Source organism: Balearica regulorum, chromosome Z (assembly GCF_011004875.1).
Source record: "Balearica regulorum gibbericeps isolate bBalReg1 chromosome Z, bBalReg1.pri, whole genome shotgun sequence".
NCBI lineage: Eukaryota > Metazoa > Chordata > Aves > Gruiformes > Gruidae > Balearica > Balearica regulorum.
In genome coordinates, this window is record NC_046220.1 from 35033469 (window position 1) to 35053221 (window position 19753).

Genomic DNA, 19753 nt, shown 5'->3' on the forward strand with positions numbered 1-19753 from the left:
CTCCAAGCAAACCTAGAAGTTAAAAACTGCATCCATGTATTTGAACAATGTGTGGATTCATAGCTAGAGGGAGAAAGGCACCTCTGATAAGGCTTGCACAGATGGTTTTTCATACTGACTGTGAGCCTTCATGGAATCTATAAAGGGGTTTGAAATCTCTGAGACACTGCAATTAAATTAGATCAAGCTGGTACTGACCGATGTCAGCTCCAAGTCAGCAGCTGTGCATGCCAAAGCTCAAGCTCAGACTGAACTCCTCGTGTCATATTGCCAGTGATGGCAAGGAGAGCTACCTCAACTGGCCTGCATGTTTTATGGTGACCTAAGACATGCTGATCTTGGTGTAACTAAAATATCTGTTCTGGCTGAAAAGCTAAAAATAAAATAAATACCCCAAACCTCTGGGAAGGAAGGAAGAAAGGAAGGAGGGAAGGAAAAAATAGGAGAAAAAGAAATCTGACTAAAACTAGCAAAGCCCTTCATCCTTCCTTGTGTGTTGCATATGGTTTCACTTGTTGCACTGGTTTGTTACTTTACAATTTTGCTTGGCCTGTTGCGGAGACATGGGGCTCTAGGCACACTAATGCAGGCTAACAACAAACCTCTTCTACCTTCTCTGTGCAGGTGGAATCCTCTGTGCATGGATTGTCACTTCCATGCTTGAGTGTCATCCTGTCCCCCCCACTGTGCCACCATAATACTCCTTATGCCTTCTGTGGGTTTGTGTTTAGATCCAGGGAAGTATTTGTTGGGGCAGGAGGCTGTTCGGCGCTGTCTGGTAGGAATGGCTGTCAAAATTGCAGCTAGCTCTGGCCAGACTATCCATATGCCATGCCCAGGAAAGCCAGATGCTCCCTCCTTTCCTAGGAGCTGTGCTGTCATGTCTGGTCTTGGCTGGTCAATCCTCCTGCTCTGCTTTGCTTGCAGAATTCCCTCAGCTACAAGGCAGGAGTCCAGCCCTTGCCAGTTCCCTGGGTTTGCTCTAAAAATGGTCAGCTTCTTGACTAAGCAGCCCTGGTGTGGACCACATAATGGCTTGCTGTGCACAGTAAAGAATAAATAATGACATATTAACAGAAGGGTATGTGGAAAGACATGGATTTCCAAGAGGTTTTCAGCCATGGTACCTGTATGTATTGACCATTCCCTCTCTGGTTCATAGTATTCCCTGGTTTTATTTTCATAACCTTTGAACTTTTTGTTGGGCCAGATGCTAACTGAATGTTTTCTAGCTGTTGCTCATTTCTTCTGGCAGAGGCTTGAGCCTTACACACCAAGTTATTACTTTATTCATATAAGATTATGGGAGTTACTGGTACCTAAAGGACCAATGGTTTTCAAACCAAATACCATATTCTTCCCATACCACTTTATATTTACACATATGCATGCTATCACATCTCTGAATTATGAAACGTCTTTTTTTTCTTCCCTTCTCAAAAACAGTTCCTAGAATCGTTTGCACATACAACCTCTTTGCAGAGCACAGTAAGTTAAAATCAACAGCATATTCCTGGTCCATCACATTGTTGCTTTTAAATAATCTGTCCCCTGCTACTTCATGAAAGGTCCTTAACTGCAGTGATATTGTGGCTATGGTATGTATTCACTCCCTTTGTACCTTCTGCAGGTATTTCACCACATCTATGTGATTTTTTCTCTCTATACTGTTACTTTGCCACATTCCCTCTCTTTTGGTTGGTTAGTTGGTTAGTTTGCTTGTTTGTTTGTTTTACTGTTTCCTAAAAGAAATGGAGTGAAGTTCTGGTCTTTTTTGAAAAGCAGTGTCATTATACTGAAAGGTACTGTTATGTTTTGTTGTGTAATGATTGTACACAATCTTGTTATGATAGGAACATTTACTGAGCAAAAAGCCATTAGGAAAACCTATGGGTATCAGAGCTAAATCCTAGAACTTCCAAGTACTTTCCTAGGAACCTGCAGACTCTTCTGCCATAGCTCCTCTTCTATTATTTATTTTCTTTTTTACTTTACCACTGTACTCTTACAGGGATTTTTAGGTATTTCTTTGGGAATGCAAATAGAATGAACACAGGAGGATGCACACACACACTATATACAATTATGAATTATGAGGGAAGTAACAGCAGTAGTATCAAAGAAAAAGCAGGTTGTTTCACAGACAGCTTCATCGACATAAAGAATTAGAATGGCAACAGCATTTACAAAAATGTGGCATGTTCTAATGCTTTGGTAGCTATAAAAAAATCCACCCACCTTATTTTGTATATTTTGCAGATTTCTGAGAATGTAAAGCATGTCACTGCCATATGTCACTTAATCCCCAGAGACACAGATGTGTCCTATCTCCTTTTGTTCTTATGTGCAGCTTCGTTGCTTTTATCTGTGGCTGCAAATGCATTATTTCTTTCAATGTCCTTTGATTTAAAAGGAATGCCGTCGCACCTTCAGGGAAGAGTGCTCACATAAGAAACAATGGAATCATATCAGCTGCCTCAACCCTGTGTGTGTCTGTGTGTGTGTATTTGCGTGTTGTGTATTTGAATACCTCTCTCATTTAAAAATTCCTATTAATCTACTTTCCTTCTGGGTAATCTTTGACTCTAATCTTTGGCTCTCACCATGCAGATTGTTTCTGCATCTTACACACAAAACTCATTAGATACCCAGAGGAATCTGAGAAATGCCATGTTTTCCTAGGCAAAAAGGACCTAATCTTCCTGAGAGTGGTCATTTTTTGTCCTTTCATAGCAGATAAAGAGCTCCCAGCAGAGATGAGTATTAAAGGGTATGCTAGGAAACGTTTCATCTCAAAGACTTTAAGCACATGACAACATGCTAAAAAGAGAATATAGGCCATTACATAATGAAAGGATAGGATTATATTTTTGGTCGTGCTGGCTTGGTGCAGATGTTTTAAAGGCTGAGATATGTGTGTAAGGTGAAGAGACACACATTAAGATATTAACAGTGGCATACCTCTCAAATATATGATAGTTATCTAAAATGCCTCATTGTTCCAGGTCAGAACCATAAGTGGCTACAGGCAGAAAGGGAAAAAACTGTATTTTTATTGTAATGCTAGTTTGCATTAGCTCCATGCAATGTAACTGTAATCACTACAATACTAGATGTGGAGGGAGTGCAGGAGGAGGGAGTTGGAGCAGTGGTGAGGAGGGGAACTTCCCTCGCTAGACATGTTACAGAGAGCTGTGGCTGTCTGAAGGTGACTCTTACCAGCCATACTGGGATTTGTAGGGGGCAGCAGTAATGGAAGCCAATAGCAAGAAACAAAATCACATGAGAAAAGTGAGATACCAGTGATATGGTCTTCAGTGTACTGCAGTGGGCTTCTGGACTCCCTGCTCCCACTGGCTTGCAGAGCAGCTTGTCACATCCCTTCACCTCTACATGTTGCAGCAGCCAAACCGGTAAACGAAGCTTGGGAAACCAAGCTTTCCCAAACCCTCCTTGGGAAAACTCTATGGACTTCACTAACCAACTGCTGTCAATGAGATAGCCATGGCAATCTGCACACCATTCACAGACGGCTTTGAAAAGAGACACAGGGAATCTGCACTCCCTGTCAAAAGCCCACTCAACGCCATGCCAGGCACATGTGGAGAACTCAAATGTGGGAAAGCCATATGTGAACAGAGAAGTGTAATAATGATTTCAGTGGAGACAGATAGGCAAGTCTTGTTAGGGTCGAGAGGACGATAGGTAGGAAGAGGGTTGGGGTTTTTTTCCTAAACCCAGTGCAGATAATAGCAATGATAGGGACTGCAACAAAATCTTCAGTTCACTGTGCAACACAGTTCTTCAGGCTCCACTTCCCACCCTGAAAATGTCACAATATAATTAGAAAGAAGCTTGCACCAGGGTTGGCAGAACCCTGGAAGAGGAGGAAGATAAGTTAACCTCCCAGGAAGAGAAAGATAAGTCATTTTGTCCCCAAGACATGAAGAGAGCAAAGATAAAAACCCAAACTTAGTTCTCCCAAGTGCTATTCCTTTACCACAGACATGCCTTTATTAGGCAGAGAAAGCTTGTTCCTTTTTTCATAATTCAGAGTTGAGGGAGGGATCCTGCCTCAAAACCATCACCTCAGTGTGATGTTACCGAAGCAGCAGTGATATTTTTTTAACTGCTCTGGGCAATGCAGAAGATAGGTTGGAGTGGAAATGTTACACCCAGTTACACCAATATTGCGGAAATGAACCACCCAGTGTGCCCAAAGATTTTGCAGTGATTCTTTCCCCTTCTCATTCTGCAATGCTGGTCAGTGGCACTGGTTATGATCCCAGAGATGGCTGGTTTCCTGAACAATGAACTTCTGCCTTGCCAGCCTGCCAGCTGTACTTGCATAGCAATGCTAAGCAGCGAAGGTACCGAGGATGCGATAGACAAGGCTAGTGATTACTCGTTCTGCTGCCTTCTTGCATTGCTCAAGCCTCAGCTGTTGCCTGTGAGCAAAGTGAGAACTTCACTGGCTGCAAAGCACTGGCAAGGCACAAATGTCCAAGGTGAACATGGATCTGGGAATGCAGAGAAAGTTGTAAGTTTGTCTTTCCAATATCAGAAACTCCAATGCTGGATGATGTGACCCTTGGTGTTAGAGCTGTGTGAAAGGGATGTGGGCAATTACTGATTGAAATTTTGACTGCATCTTAAATGGCTGCTTATTTGTCCTCCTTTTCAGTGCTTAGTACCTGAACTGGAAGGCAAAACTTACATAAAACAACTATGGATGAGACTCAGCCCTGTTTAAAGCAGCACTGCTGAGCTTTCACTAGGCCAGGCTTAATTTGCTGCATGTCTACGTAAAAGATGTTGTGCTGCTAGCTGACTGGTGATAGTTTGCAGGGTTTGGCAGCAGAAGTGGCTGCTATCAAGGGATTTTTTCCCAAGGGAAAGAAGTCTGAGGCTTCGGTGGTCCAGGTCTTCAAAGACAAAGGGAGCTGTAAATAGAGCAATGAAAATTCTCAGCAGAGTGTCTGAATTTATTTCACAGTGAAGACAAAAGCTGCTTCTAAGACCGTCTTGATGAGGTAAATTACTAGCTCTGAGCAAATTAGAATTGTGACCAATCAAACAAAGTCTGTGGAGATCTGACCTAGGACACTTGAAATTGTAAGAAGTGCTTTGTTTTGGCTGATTCAGCCCAGATTTGCTTATGTGCATATAAAGTGGCTGAGCATGGTCTGTATCATGAAGTTTACAGCTGTTTTGTTTCGGGTTGTTTTTTTTGTTGTTTTTTTTTTTTTTTTTTTTTTCCCCCAGACACTGCATATCACAAGGTCTCAGGGACAGTTGAGTGTTGGTTAGCCTTGATCTGTCAGTTTTCAGAATGGTAGATGCTATTGTCTTTTCCTCAGGCACAGGCCTTGAGTCCTGGTTTTGTTGGGATCAGTGGGGATATGAAATACATGGCTCTCCTTGCTGCACCTGCCAGCCAAATCTGCACTGGCTGAGTCACTGATCCTGACTAAGAGCAGAAATGAACTACAGTGAAAATGAGATCTTCCAGAAAATGATGATCTGGGGAGCCTGATTTTGTCTTAACTTTGTTGATTTAAAGCTTTGGTAACTCAAATCCAATGCTCCTGAATTATATCAGTGCAAACAAAACAAAATTAAAACAAAATTGGTACCCCATGTGTCCAGTTGGAGTATGACTGTTGTCTTGCAATACCTGCAATGCCTGCAAATGCAGGATGCTTGGTCTCTGAAAGAGACCAAAACTAGCCTGACAAGCAGAAAGTGACACTGTGCTGTCTGGCCTACCTTCTTGTATTCCCCAGCATACAGACTTCCTGAGTCTGCTAGGGCATTTTGACCCAAAGGGGAAATGATTTGCCTGCTTGGGAAGAGGCCTGGTCTGGAGAAGGATGTCTTCTTTCCTTACCCACAGAACTGTTCCCATTCGATCTATCCTTTATCATCCTGCCCTCTCATTGTCATTGTCAAGCAACATGTAAGTAGATCTGATGATGGCAGGAGTGCTGAAGTGCTTGGACTGAGATACCAATCCAACAAATTTGAATTATAAAGTAAATGGAAACTGCGGACCCTAGTATCTTTGGAGACTACATTAGAAGGCTTAGACTTTGAACAAAACACTGCTGCAGAGAGGGTAGCTTTTTGGCTATATTAGAAAGGCAAGTCTTTTGCTTAGGGCTCTTGAATCTGTCCAGTTGCCTTTTATGAATTGTATGTGAAGCCTGAACAAGAATGGGTCTAGTTCAAAGTTGCTGCCCATTTGCCACTTGAAACACTGACAACTGCAAACTAATAACTATTTATTTCATTTATCTCCTCTTCCTATTGTTACAGCTGCTCAAGCTAGATTTCACTTGGCTGATGACTTTTCTAAAATGACACAATATTCGAGGGAATGTACTCGATCATTTGTCATGACCTGCTCTTCCACTTTGCAGACTCAAGATGAGGAATTTCTTCAAAAAGAGCACAAGATGGCTAAGAATTATGAAGTTTATTTTCTTCATCATTATATGACCTTCTGCTTTTGTTTTTCATAGAGTCATAGAACGGTTTGTGTTGGAAGGGACCAGAAATATCATCTAGTTCCAACCCTCCTGCCATGGGCAGAGACACCTTCCACTAGACCAGGTTGCCCAAAGCCCCATCCAACCTGGTCTTGAACACTTCCAGGGATGGGGCATCCACAACCTCTCTGGGCAACCTGTTCCAGTGCCTCACTACCCTCACAGAAGAATTTCTTCCTAACATCTAATCTAAATCTACCCTCCTTCAGCTTTTTCTGCCAAACCTACTGACTCAGAGCTGATGAAAACACTAAGCAGCATCCTCTTCTACACCCAGCCTATATTAAACATCAGTGAGACCCACTACACGACACACAGTTAGTTCTGTGCCTAATAAAACCTCCCCAGGGCTGCACAAGGCTTACACTGACCCTCTTGAGTGAGTCAAGTGGAGGCCACTAAGACAACATGCTGCTGGAGCACAGCATGTCCAACGAGAGGCGGAGAGGCATGCCTTTGATCAGCTTAGGGATGAGAAAGCAAGGGGGAGCTCTTTTGGCTGCCTTCAGTTGCCATGAGGAAGGGCTCTGTGATGAAGGAACCAGACTCTTCCAGGAGGTGCACAGGGACAGCACTAATCAGATACAGGTTGCATCATGGGGCATTGCCAGTGTATCAGGGGACCCTTTTTATCTCTGAAGGGTACTCACCATAGGGGAGACCACCATCCTTGGAGATCTTCCCATTTTGATTGCCCAAGAAGCAACATAATAGAGTTGTCCTTGCTTTGAGAAGGACCTCTGGAGGCCCCTTCCAGCCAAATTATTCTACCAGTTTATGAATCTGTATAGATCAGATCCTCTCTCACCTCAGCTGCTACAAACATATCTTTTCCAATTTACAGCTTAATTTTCTGTCTTGGCATGGTGGAGATCTAAGTGACCAGAGATTCTTTTCCACGTAGCTACAGCTGAGCTTCAGGAAACACGGTGAACAGTCTTGTCAGCCCAATCTGCAAACTGGCTTTGGGCTGCTGGAGTCCTCAATGAGAAATGAGATCTCTTCAAGCCTGCCACTTCCCACTGAGTCCTTTTTCTATCCAAATCCATGTTGCACTAAGGACAGAAATGAGAAAATGGCTTCCTCTGCAATGTTCTGGAATGTAATAAGTACCAAAGACTTCCATTTCTGGAAGGTGATGAGGATTGCAGACACTCGTTTCAGTGCTCTGTTAACCACAGCTTTGCTAACTGAACAAAGCCAATTGATAGCAAGGCAGGACAGAGTCACCTGCACCTCACTGTTGACATGCATAAGTACTCATGCTGACTACAGGTTCTCTTTCGATTGCAATTTACTGACTTAATTGCAAGCCCCAGGTGGGAAGACTTATTTCCAAACACATCATCTGATTCTGGTCTCAGCTTTGTTATCAGCTGCTTTGCTCAATGCAGAAAGCACCGGATAAGCAAAACTCTTTCTTCAAACCATATTTGCTCAGTAGTGTGTCCCAAAACAGCAATAAACTCCTGACTATCTTTTTGATTCCCATGGATGCTACTGATTGTGAGTACTAGCCCTACCTGTCTCAGGCAGATTTATGCTCTTTCTTTATTAGATTATGCAGGATCTCTAGGCAGTAGGCATCCTCAAATACCCATGTCAGGAGTGATGCAAAGGGTTTTGATCTACGTTAATCACACCCTAGAGCTGGAGAGACTTTATATCTCCCTCCTTGTTTGTGACATACAAATGAAATTCTGCACTAACTCTTTGTTCAGGATGTTACTGCCATCAGTAACTCATATTCTCCTCACCATGTCTTAGAACAAACCAGAGAGAGAAAAAAGGTCTGCAGCTGTCTTTATGACATGAATCCTGTGCCTGGAGTGGGAACTTCTGCTCTGAGACCATCAGAAGGCCCCCTGCACTGGAGCAAGGCTGAAGGCTCCCAAGGCACCATATGGCATCATCCCAAAGACCAGATGGATGCTATTTATGCTGCTTTCTGTGAGCTGTATCTGCTTCTGGATTCCTCCCTACATGCAGAGTGCTATACCAATAGGTGCATATAACAATAGGTGGTGGTGATGTCAGGGCCCAGGTGCTTTTTCTGCACTTTCCCATTTTTTCTAGTGAGATTTGAGGAGAGTTAACACAAGAAGATTTAGCCCAGATCACTATCAGCAGATGTGCGTGGAAATACCTCTAACTTTCCTGGAGCCTGGCGACTTCTCACAAGATTGGGCCAGCTCCACAGTTACAGCTGTGCCTAAGATAATACAGATCAGCCTTAGAGCTGTGCCAGTGAACGCACATAGAAGATTAGTAACTGAACATGAAGTCTGGTTCATTGAACTGAAAAGTCAATCTCAAGAGGAAATCATGTACAGCAAGTTACAGTAGCAGACAGCAACTCACAGGAAATCATCTTGGAAATTTGCCTAGGACTCTGCCTGCCTGTCTTAAATGGGTTGACACATGTTGCTGTACTAGTGTTCTTGATGACAGAGCAGAGTGATACCTACAAACAGACGTGCTGTGATAAGTACATTCAATCCCATCTGACTCCATGCATATGTGATGCCTCAGCACACTCTCAACATCCAGACTGACCAGACTCTGGTGTCAGTGTTCCCAGATGTTATAGTAATGGCAGGGGTCTGGCTGTAATTTCCCATCCCTGCAAGTTGCATGTGTGGCATCTTTTTAGCCAATATGCAAGAAAACACCTACCTGTGCAAGCAAAGGTCTTCCTTGTATCTTTTCTATTTTAAAATTGAGTCAGCTGCATTGTTATCTTTGAAACTGTGTATCACTCAATGGGGTGATTACAACTCAGAGCATCAACATAGAGGATGTGGGTAACTGAGGTGACTGCGACCTTCTCACCTCAAATTAAGAGTATGAAAGATTCTAAATGATCTGACTTATGATCTGGTTCTAGTCTGGTAACATTTACCACATCTAAAGGTGGAGCTTCTTCACCAACCACCTAAATTACCAATTATATTGTACTCTGTTAAGGCACAGGACCTCTCACATCTATTCAATGCTGTCTCTTTGGAGTAAACCAGTTTGATTAACAGCTCACTGCAGTTCCATCAGTGCTACCCAGCTGAAGAACTGAAGTTTAGACTCCATATACAGGTATTTAAGCACCAGCCTTGGTTCTTCCTGCTACATAGATCTCTAAACTCATGTCACCTCAGCCTAACTAGCTCACATTAGAGAAATTATAGCTTGGCAGCAGAATTTGGCCTTTGAGACTGTCTTACCAATGCTACTGATGCTGCAGAAACAGCACCTGCTTGCATGGAAGTGAACCAAGAACAGCATCCTTGTGAGGATTTGCTCCTAGAGATCACCAGTTGTGTTCTGATGTGATCACCAGCGTTCATCTAAATCAGCAAAGCTGTGAGAAAGCATGAAATGAATGTAGCGCAGGAATTCAAATCTGTATTTTCAGTAAGCCAAAGAAAAGCTGTTTTGCACTGGCTGGGTACACCAAGTCAGGCTGAGTTACTTCATAATTTACATCTTTTAGCTGGTTAGCTCACTTGCAGCATCCTTTGCCATAGGATTTGTCCTATACTGCTGAGTACTTACATTCCCACCAGACTGCAGAGGAGGGGCTCCATCCTCAATGTGCCTTTGCCTTTGTTGAGCTTTTCAAAGCGACATGGCCAGAGTATGATCCTGATGTCAGGCTACACAGAGCAAAGAAACTAAGAGGTCTGACTTTGCTCTGTGTGGCATATGTGGCACTGTAGTGGCCTCATTTAAAGAGAAGGACATAAAAGCACAGTGATTAGAATGCATGGATTGACTGAAGACTAGAAAAATGCATGTTTAACTTCCCTGGATGTTCAAACCCAGCAGGTGCCTGTGCATTGAGCTGAAAGTAATGTTCCTCGGAGAGGCTAAGTGCCCATGTGGTCACTGGGACATGTTTCTCAGGAGAAGAACTCCCTTGCAGGGTCATCTGCACCCTGGCTCCCAGACTGTGCCATGCTCAGAGGAAGGGTCTGATCCCTCCTTTCCAATCTCTCCTTGGAGCAGGGTTTTCAAGTCCCTCCACCGGAGGTTGTTATGGAGCTGCTAGGACTCACAGAGTCATTTCATCCTCTGCATGCTCTTTCAAGGATTGCACCTGGCCTGGAATGGATGTCTGGCTCTGAGAGCTGTCATCTGGGATCCAGGGAGGCTGAGAACCAGTTTCCTGACTCTACCTAGGGCCCATGTCCCAGCAAAGCATCACTATCTCCAAACTTTTCAGGAATGAGGGCTGCAATGAATTCACATAAATGAATTGTCTATCAATCATGGCTCCTAGCGGTAGTGGAAGTGGAGTCAAGTGGGAGTAGAAGATTTGTGGAAGGGACTGGAAAAAATGACCAAGCTCTTCATGTTCTGTTTTGGTTTTTACCTAGTTCTTTTCACAACTTTCCTGTCAAACAGCCCTGCAGGAGTTTTCAGTAATTGAGAAATTGTTATGAATTCTGTTGAAACAACTCAGCACTATGTGAGAGTGATGTTAGTTATGATGGACTTGCTGTGATTTCCATGTGGGTGCACTGAGGCATCCTGGGGGAGATCATTTGGAGCTTACTATTAAAAGTCTGATAACTTAACTGATAACATGCTAAGATCATCTTGACCGTTTTCTCTTCTGCCCCAACTGCACAATTCCCAACGTTTTTCTTTTTTCTTTTCTTTTCTCCTTTTCTTTAAAAAGAAAAAAAAAAAAAACCAAACAAAACTATCCACAAAGCAGAAGTCAAATACAGACCACCTTAATCAGAGGTTCATTTTACTCTGCTTTAGCAGTTGTCTGTAAAAGTCCATACTTGTAAACTGCTGGTAAAAGCACCTAACAAAAAATCCTCTGAATTATTTAAAAAAGCAGTTTGTGTCTTCATGTGCCATTCAGAGAATCTAAGCATCCCCCTTGATGAATTAGTGATAACTCAATCTTTAAAAGGCAGTATTTACATGATACACAACTGCTCAAAATGGAACTGCACACAAAGTGAGTTATAAGTAGCTGCCATTATCTGGTTAGTTAGTTCAGCTCCTGAAGTAGCACAGAAATGTCTTACAAACAAAGACAACAAGGTTCTTAATTTAGCAAGATGGGAAAACATTTTCCTGCTATACCATTGCTACATTAGGCAGCTGAAATGTGGAGCTGTAACAGTGAAATGCATAGATGTTTTGCAGATTCAGATAAACTAATGAGCCGATATCTGCGTAGCATGAATAGTCCAGTGCAACTTCACATATACATAAGTTTCCCATGCCCCTGTGCTTCCGAAATATGCAGACCACTTTGTCTGCTTTAAAAAAGACAATCCTTTCTCTATGCATAAATCATGGGTAACCTGACATGGTCCCTCACACCTGAAATTTATACTTGCTGCAGACATGCGTGTTTCATATTACAAGCTGATAGGACGCAATAAAAGCACATTTTGTGTAGGATCCTGAACATCTTTCAGGACTGTCATTATTTCTACCTCCCTTCTCATTTAAAAATTCTTTATTGTTAACCTTGCAATCTTCCATGTTTTGGTAGAATCACACCATTTCTACTTTTGTTTGTAACATGTTGAAACTTCAGAAGATATCTTGGTCACAGGTGACACCTTAGACTACAGAAGCCTATTATTATTTTTATTAGATATTTCCAATTTATACCCATTACTGCCTGCAAGGACTTTTATTAAACAAACTAAAAGTTAGAAGACAAAACCCCCAGAACTGTAAATTTATGTATCTATGCAGCTACAAATCTTCCCAAATGATGCACAGAACGTGAACAGTTAGGAATTTTCTTCTGGTCATTTTTCTTTGTAGAGCACTGCTTCACCCTCACACTGATGGGGTTCTCATAGCCATTCTGTCCAGCCTGGAGTTATAATTTCTCATTCCCAAATAAACGCTGATAGGTTAAATTTTTAAAGGAGAGCAAGAACATATTCCTTTTGAAATACAATCATTTCAATTCATTTCTGAAAGTGAAAATTACTCAATTTCATTAAAAAAAACCCACAGACTTTTTCCTTTCTTAAAAGAAGGCACCTACCACTGTAAGACCGATAAACTAATTCAAACTGTTTACAAAACTGAGTGGCACCAGCACTTACCCTAATTAATGAAGTTTAAACTACAAGCAGATACAAGTCTTTCTGAAAACAGAGCTGGGGTAGAATGTGACTAGTGTTTTGAAAAAAAGAAAAACAACGAAACAAAACAAAACCCCAAACTACAAAACAAACAAACAAAAAAAAATCACAAAACTGAACAACCACAGATGAGCTTACCTTTAAAGAAAGACAGGAACAAGGATGCCCACAGACATAGCCCAGAATAAACAAATCCCAAGCACTTTTCTGTGAGCATTGTTAAAATAGGCTGGCTATCCTTCCTGAGCAGAGGGTGAAAGAGGATGAAGTCTTGGAGAAAGCCTGCAATGACTGATGGATTTGGCAATTACACTAATAAGGCACCAAACCAGCTTCCCACCAGGAGAGAGAACTGCATTTGCACATGTGCCTCTCCCATACCCTGGAGCCAAACCAGCTCAGTGCTGGGTCAGTAAATACAAACACGAAGGGGCTGGTTACTTTGCTTGGGACTCACACTCCCAGGCACTCTGAGCCTTGCCTTGGTCAGAAGCAAATGCAAGCGATCCCTGCACACAGCTGTTTATATACAGGAAGGAGGGGGAGCCTGCTGCCTGGGAGATGCTTTCCACATCCCCACAGATTGTAGCTAACTCGAGACAGCACGTCTGCAGCAATTCCAGTGCTTGCACTCGAGTGCCTCTAGAGCTGTTTCCCAGGAAAATGAGTTTCTGTTCCTCTCAGCTCCCTTGCAGTGGCCAGTGCAACTTGAAGCAAGGACCTGTGGCACGGTCCCTCTGCCGTAAAACTACCCTTTCTCTGAGCAGAAGTACTTGGGGAGATTCAATGGTGTTGAAACTGGGGAAGGCGAAACTATCCAATCATCTCCTCCCTTTTTAATGCAGACATTCCTGCGATCACTTTCATGACACAAAGGGAACTGCCCTGAATGCCATCTTGCCCAGCTGCCCACTACTTCTGTCTCCCCACTGTGGAGTTTTGCAGACATCCTAGCATGTCTGGAACAGCTCCTCTACCTCCCAACTACATTTAGTTCATAAGCCAGGCAAAGGCAAGGCAAGACATTACAGTAACAATGAGCACCATTATTTTCATTGCTTTGCCAATTCTGCACAATCAATTATTTCTCACTGAAAAAAAGGTACAGGAGTTTGCACTTCCCCTTGTTGAACTTGTTGTTGGTGCTCCTGCCTCGGCAGGGTACATCCCTAGGTGGATGCAGAGAGCAGCACCAAGTTGCGACTCTGTGCAGGAGGGATTTGGGCGCTGCCATAGGGAGGCCACACCGGGCACTGCAGGCTGGAAGGAGAGCAGAGCCCCAGGGGGGACGTGGGGGCAGAAGGTGCGGTGAGGAGGAGGAGGAGGAGGAGGACAGGCCTGGGGTGATGGGCGATGGGGCACGGGCTGGCCCTGGAGACCCCCCAGCTCCAGGAAACATCTGCCCTGGGGCCAGCTGCAGAGATGCAGGCCTGGAGCTGGGCAGCACTTGCCTTTCGGGGCAACAGCAAAATAGCACCCGGCACATGTAGAAGGACCCGTCCACGTCCCACTCCTCCTGGCCAGGGGCTGCATCACCGCACCCCCTCTCCCACCAGGCTGACCCCAGTAGCTGTAGCACCCGGGGCACACGTGAGGAAACGGTGGCCGCAGCGCCAGGAGAAGGGGCAGAAAGCAGCACAGGTGGCGATAGCAACGCCCGTGGGATTGATAGTAATCCTGAGAGATTTTCTGCAGTTTTCAGGCTTTTGTTTTCTTTTATTAAAGGCCACGAGGGGCTGGTGTGTGCCCCAGCTGTGGCCCCGGCCCTGGATTAGCCAGCCCCTGAAGCAGCCCCCCCAGTGTCAGCGATGACGGTGTGGCTTCCTGGGGGGCTGTGAAGGGTCCTGGGAGCTGCCGGCCCTCCTCCTTGGGGCTCGCCGGGGCCCCCCAGGGGAGCGTTGGCTGCCCCGGCTGCGAGTGGAGGGCCCGGGCACAGCCTCCTCTGGGTCCTGCTGGGCCTCTTCTCGCTCCCCGCGGGTGGGAACGGGGGCAGAGGGGGTGCTGCCGGGACCCCCACGAAGGGCTGCGCTGGGGGCCGGAGGCCCCCCTCGGGAGGTAGCGGGCCCGGGGGCAGCTGCGGGGCTGTCCTCCCGTCCCCCGGCAGCACGGCCCTCCTCCAGGCCCATCCGACGTCGGGCCTCCCCGCCGCACCGGTCCACGATGGTGTTGATCATCTGGTGGACAAAGTTCCTCGTGTGCCTGCCCAGGGAGGCCTGCAGCAGCTGGATCAGAGCCTCCTCATCCAGCCCAAAGTAGCGCAGGCTGGATGTGACGAGGCTCTGCGCTGCTGCTGTTTCCTGGGCATCCTCAAAGAGCTGCCCCAGCTCCTGCTGCAGCCAGGGCAGCAGGGGATGGAGGACAGCGGGGTAGAGGCGGAAGAGGGATGCCCACAAGTAGGCATGGAAGCCGCCCACTGGAGCCCTGGGCAGCGGCCCCGCGGCTGCTGGCCGGGGTGCTGCGGGGTGATGGAGGCTGCGGGCGGCCGGGTGTCCAGGACCTCCTCCTGTCAGGCGGACGACGACTGAGGGTGCCGCAGGTGGTGGGATGACGTGCTCCTCAAAGTCGTCGTCCTTCCGCACCGAGTGCAAGATGGAGCTCACCCTCCTTTTGCAGAGGGGGCACTCGGGCTTGCTCTCAGCCCACCGCAGGATGCAGGTGTAACAGAACTGGTGGAGGCATGGCATCACGTAGCTGGCCTCCTCCCAGCTGTCCAGGCATATTGGACAGCGGTTCTCCAGCTCCGTGGCCATGCTCTCCACCTGCTGCGGTGGGCTGGGGGGAGCTGGCGATGACAAGGCGCTCCCTCTCGCTGCCGCTGCAGCAGCGGGTCTTGCGCTAGAAAGGGAAGAGAGGCCACGGTCATTCGCTGCTCCAGGGAGGGGTGGAAGAAATGCCCCGGTGCCTCAAGGAGGAAACCCTGCCAGCTCGCCACCCCAGGGCGAGGCGTCCCCTCCCAGCTCACCTCTGCTGCTGCGAGCGCGCCTCCTGGCTGCCCCGGCTGCCTGCACCTGTCAGGGCCGGGGAAAATCCTCCAATGGCTCTGGGGTCGAGCACGGAGAGCTGCAGAGAACAACTGCCCGAGCACGACACCAGCACCAGACGACAGCCTTGCACGACACCCCAAACCTCGCGTACTCGCTCAGCCGGAGTGCAGGCACGAGCCGGCTGGGTGGGACTCGGCGCCCGGATACAAGCAGCGAGGGACGTGCGGTCACAATGCATGGTGACGTCACAGTCCGTCGCTTGGAGATGTGGCCGTCCCTCCCTTGGTAACATCAGAACCCATCGCTCGGTGATGTTGCTCTCCATCGCTCGGTGACGTCACCCTCCATCGCGAAATGATGTCACAGTCCATCTCTCGGTGACATCAGAACCTGTCGCTCGGTGACGTCACCGTCCGTCATGCAGGCACATCTCAAGGGGCTGTCCTCACCTGCGACACTGCCGCTGGCAGCAGTCCGGCCACAACGCATGTGTCTTGGGTTACCGCAATGACACCGCCCACTCCGTCCCCACATCTCCAGTCTCATGCTTGGCATCGCTGTCTCACGCCAGTCACCGAGGCCTCGGCCGTGTCTTCCCAGCGCCACGTCAGGTCACGCTGGCTGTGGCAGATGTCTCCAGGCACATGCGGCAAGAGGCTTCATTCGATAACACCTCGTGCCTCCCTTGGAGGCTGCAGGACAAAAATCACACGGGCTCTCCCCACGCTCCAGAACTGCTGGCCAGCCCTCTGGCCTCCCCTGGCCAGCCCCAAGCTCTGGGTGTCCGTTTGATAGAGGTGGTTGCACCCTCACCCACTGTGGAGCCACCACAGGAGGCGGGCACTTCTCCAAATGGGTTTTTGTGTTCAGGTCCTGACGCCCCTTGGGCCAGGGGGGGACGCAGTGCTTGGGCCCCAGATCCGATGCGGGGCTGGATGGGGCCCAGCATCCCCCGCTTGCAGTCTGCAGGGGGATGGGGCGATCACTGATGAAAATAATAATGCTGATAGACCTTGGGCTGCCTGGTCCTCTGAGTTGGAGGACCACAACTGCGGGAACAGTGACTTTCCATTTGTGGGCACTGAAATTGTAAGGGACCAGTTGTATCAGTTGAATGTTTGTAAGTCCGCGTGGCCAGGTGGGATTCATCCCAGAGTACCGAAGGAGCTAGCGGATGTTGCGGCAGGACTCCTCTCGATCACCTACCCAAGGTCTTGGGAGCCTGGCGAGGTCCCTGCTGCCCAGAAGCTAGTCAGCGTTTTTCCTGTTTTCAAGAGGGGCATGAGCGAAGACCCAGGAAACTACAGACCTGTTAGTCTAACCTCAGTACCTGGAGAAATTATGGAGAAGTTCACACTGGGTGCTGTTGAAAGGCATTGAAAGGACAATGCAATCGTCAGGCACGGCCAGCGTGGGTTCACAAAGGGAAAGTCCCGTTTCATTCATTTGGTATCCTTCTACGATAACGTTGCCTGCCTAGAGGATGAAGAGAAGGCAGTGGGTGTAGTTTTTCTGGATTTTAGGAAGGCTTTTGATACTGTCCCTCACAGCATCCCTCTGGACAAGTTGTCCAGCTGTGAGATGAGCAGGTACAGGGTGCGCTGGGTGAAGAACTGGCTGAACGGCAGGGCTCAAATGGCTGTAGTGAATGGGGCTACATCTGGCTGGCGACCAGGCACCAGCAGTGTTCCTCAGGGCTCAGTTCTAGGGCCAGTCCTGGTCAATATCTTTATCAATGATCTGCAGGCAGGAGTGGAATGCATCAGTAGCAAGGTTGTCAATGATACCAAACTGGGAGGTGCTGTTGACTCTCTTGAGGGACAAGAGGCCTTGCAGAGGGATCTAGAGAGGTTGGAGCATTTGGCAATGATTAATGGGATGAAATTTAACCAGTCCAAATGCTGGATTCTGCACCTGGGACAGAGGACTGCCACACACAAGTATAAATTGGGAGAGGAGTGGCTGGAGAGCCGCCCTGCAGAAAGGGATCTGGCGGTGCTGGTCAACAGCAGCTCAGTATGGGCCAGCAGTGTGTCCTGGCCGCCACGAGGGCAATCCGCATCCTGGGGGGCATCAAAGACAGCGTAGCCAGCTGGTCAAAAGAAGGGGTTATCCCGCTGCATTCAGCGGTGGTGTGGCTTCACCTTGGATACTGTGTGCGGTTCTGGGCCCCACAATTCAAGAAGGATGTTAAGGTAGGTGAGTGTGTCCAGAGGAGGGCAACAGAGCTGGTGGAAGGGCTGGAAGGCATGTGCTGTGAGGAGTGGCTGAGGACACGGGGTTTGTCGAGAAACCAGCAGGCTGAGGGGCGCCCTCGTTGCTCTCTGCATCTTCCTGAGGAGGGGACGTGGAGAGGGAGGTGCTGATCTCTTCTCCCTGGGACCCAGGGACAGGCTGTGTGGGAATGGTTCAAAGTTCTGTCAGAGGTGGTTGCGACTGGACTTTAGGAAACACTTTTTTACCAAGAGGGAGGTCAAACACAGAACAAGCTTCCTGGAGAGGTGGCCGATGCCCCATGCCTGTCGGCGTTTATGATTCATTTCGACAATGTCTTAATAACATGCTTTAATTTTTGGTCAGCCCACAAGTGGTCAGGCTGATGATCATTGTAGTTCCATGGCAACGGAACTATTCTATTCTATTCTATTCTATTCTATTCTATTCTATTCTATTCTATTCTATTCTATTCTATTCTATTCTATTCTATTCTATTCCATTCCATTCCATTCCATTCCATTCCATTCCATTCCATCCCATTCCATCCCATTCCATTCCACACTATGCTATGCTAAGCTATGCTAAGCTATGCTATGAATTGCTATGACCTCCCATGGGAGGTGGAAGGCAGCGTTTGGCTTGCTCTCTGGGATTTCTCTTATTTTTCTCCCCATAGCCCGTGCTGGCAGGGGTGATGCCCTCTCTTCGGCACCCGTCAGGCCTCATCTAGGCCCTGTGTCCTGTTTGGGGTCTCGGTCAGGAGAGACATCAATAATGGCACACCCTGCCGCTTGTGGGGAAGAGACCAAGGGGGTAGGGACAGAGTCTTCCCAGCAGTGCCTGCCTGGCAGGAGGGTGAGAGGCAGTGGCATCAGCTGAAACTACAGAGCTTCAGGCTGGAGATGGGGGTGGTGGGCAGGATATCACTGTGAGGATCGTTAAGCAGTGGAGTGCGTTGCCCAAACAGGCTGTGGGATGCCCTGTGACCCTGGAGGTCCTCAACAGCGGAGTGGCCACAACCCAGAGCACGGCTGTCACAAGCCTGTGAAGGGATGCCCTGTGAAGTCCAGGAAGAGAAAGCACTGCCAGTGGGAAATGTGGGAAAGGTTTCCAAATGTGCAACCACTTTGAGGTGGTGCAATGTCAGAAAACCACTTTTTTCATTTAGTTCAACAGCTTTGGAGAGAATCTTTCAAATTTGGGAGGGAGAGGAGCTGTGGTGTGGTTGACTATTTGCTCGTTCTGATTTGCTTTTTAAACAGATTTCTGCAGCCAAAAAAACATGTTTGGCAGACTACCTAGATTTGACAGAGGAGAAGTGGTAGAAGTCACAAAAGAGATTCGGGTTGATTTCTGCCGTTATTTAGTAGTTGACTGCGGTTATCTTGATCTTTCCCACAATACTCAGAAGGAAATTGGGAGGGCGAGAGGCTACGGACAGCAAACTAAAAACCCAGAGGGAAATAAAGGGGGAGAAAAACCCTTCAAAAAGAAGTCATTGACTTGTGTCAGACTGCTGCAGCCGCTTGCATGAGAGCAAATAGGAATTCTTCCTGAGCCTGAGGAGTGCGGGAAGACCCCATGACACTTCCCTGAAGGCGGCTGCTCTCAGGCATCGTGTGGTCTCCAGAGAGAGCCCGTGTCTTGCAGCTGCGTTCTCCTCCCAGGGCAGACCTCTGGCCCTCTGCACAGCCCCAGAGCGGTGGGGTCTGGCCTGCCCTCGCTGCTTTCTGCCTGCCTGCCCGCAGAGCCTCACCCCGCTCTGCTGCTCCCCAGAATCACCTGTGGGCCTGGCATTGGGACCCGGGTCCTGATTTGGGGCCTGGCAGCACCTCTTGGTGCCAAAGCCAGTGGCCACCTTCTGTCTCTCCCC

At 47.5% G+C, this 19753-nt stretch overlaps 1 protein-coding gene and 1 long non-coding RNA gene across 2 annotated transcripts in view; one reads left to right on the top strand and one right to left on the bottom strand.

The window, feature by feature from the left end:
- The window catches only part of LOC142599464 (uncharacterized), a 393830-nt gene extending 384603 nt beyond the window's left edge, over window positions 1-9227 (top strand). The window contains exon 3 of the long non-coding RNA XR_012833028.1: window positions 9217-9227. This is a non-coding gene — a long non-coding RNA (uncharacterized LOC142599464). The remainder of the gene's footprint in view (window positions 1-9216) is intronic.
- The window catches only part of LOC104637168 (neuronal acetylcholine receptor subunit alpha-7), a 63200-nt gene extending 50304 nt beyond the window's left edge, over window positions 1-12896 (bottom strand). Inside the window, exon 1 of the mRNA XM_075740194.1 lies at window positions 12818-12896. Within this exon, the coding sequence (XP_075596309.1) occupies window positions 12818-12896 (79 nt within the window). The remainder of the gene's footprint in view (window positions 1-12817) is intronic.
- Between the last annotated feature and the right edge of the window lie 6857 nt (window positions 12897-19753).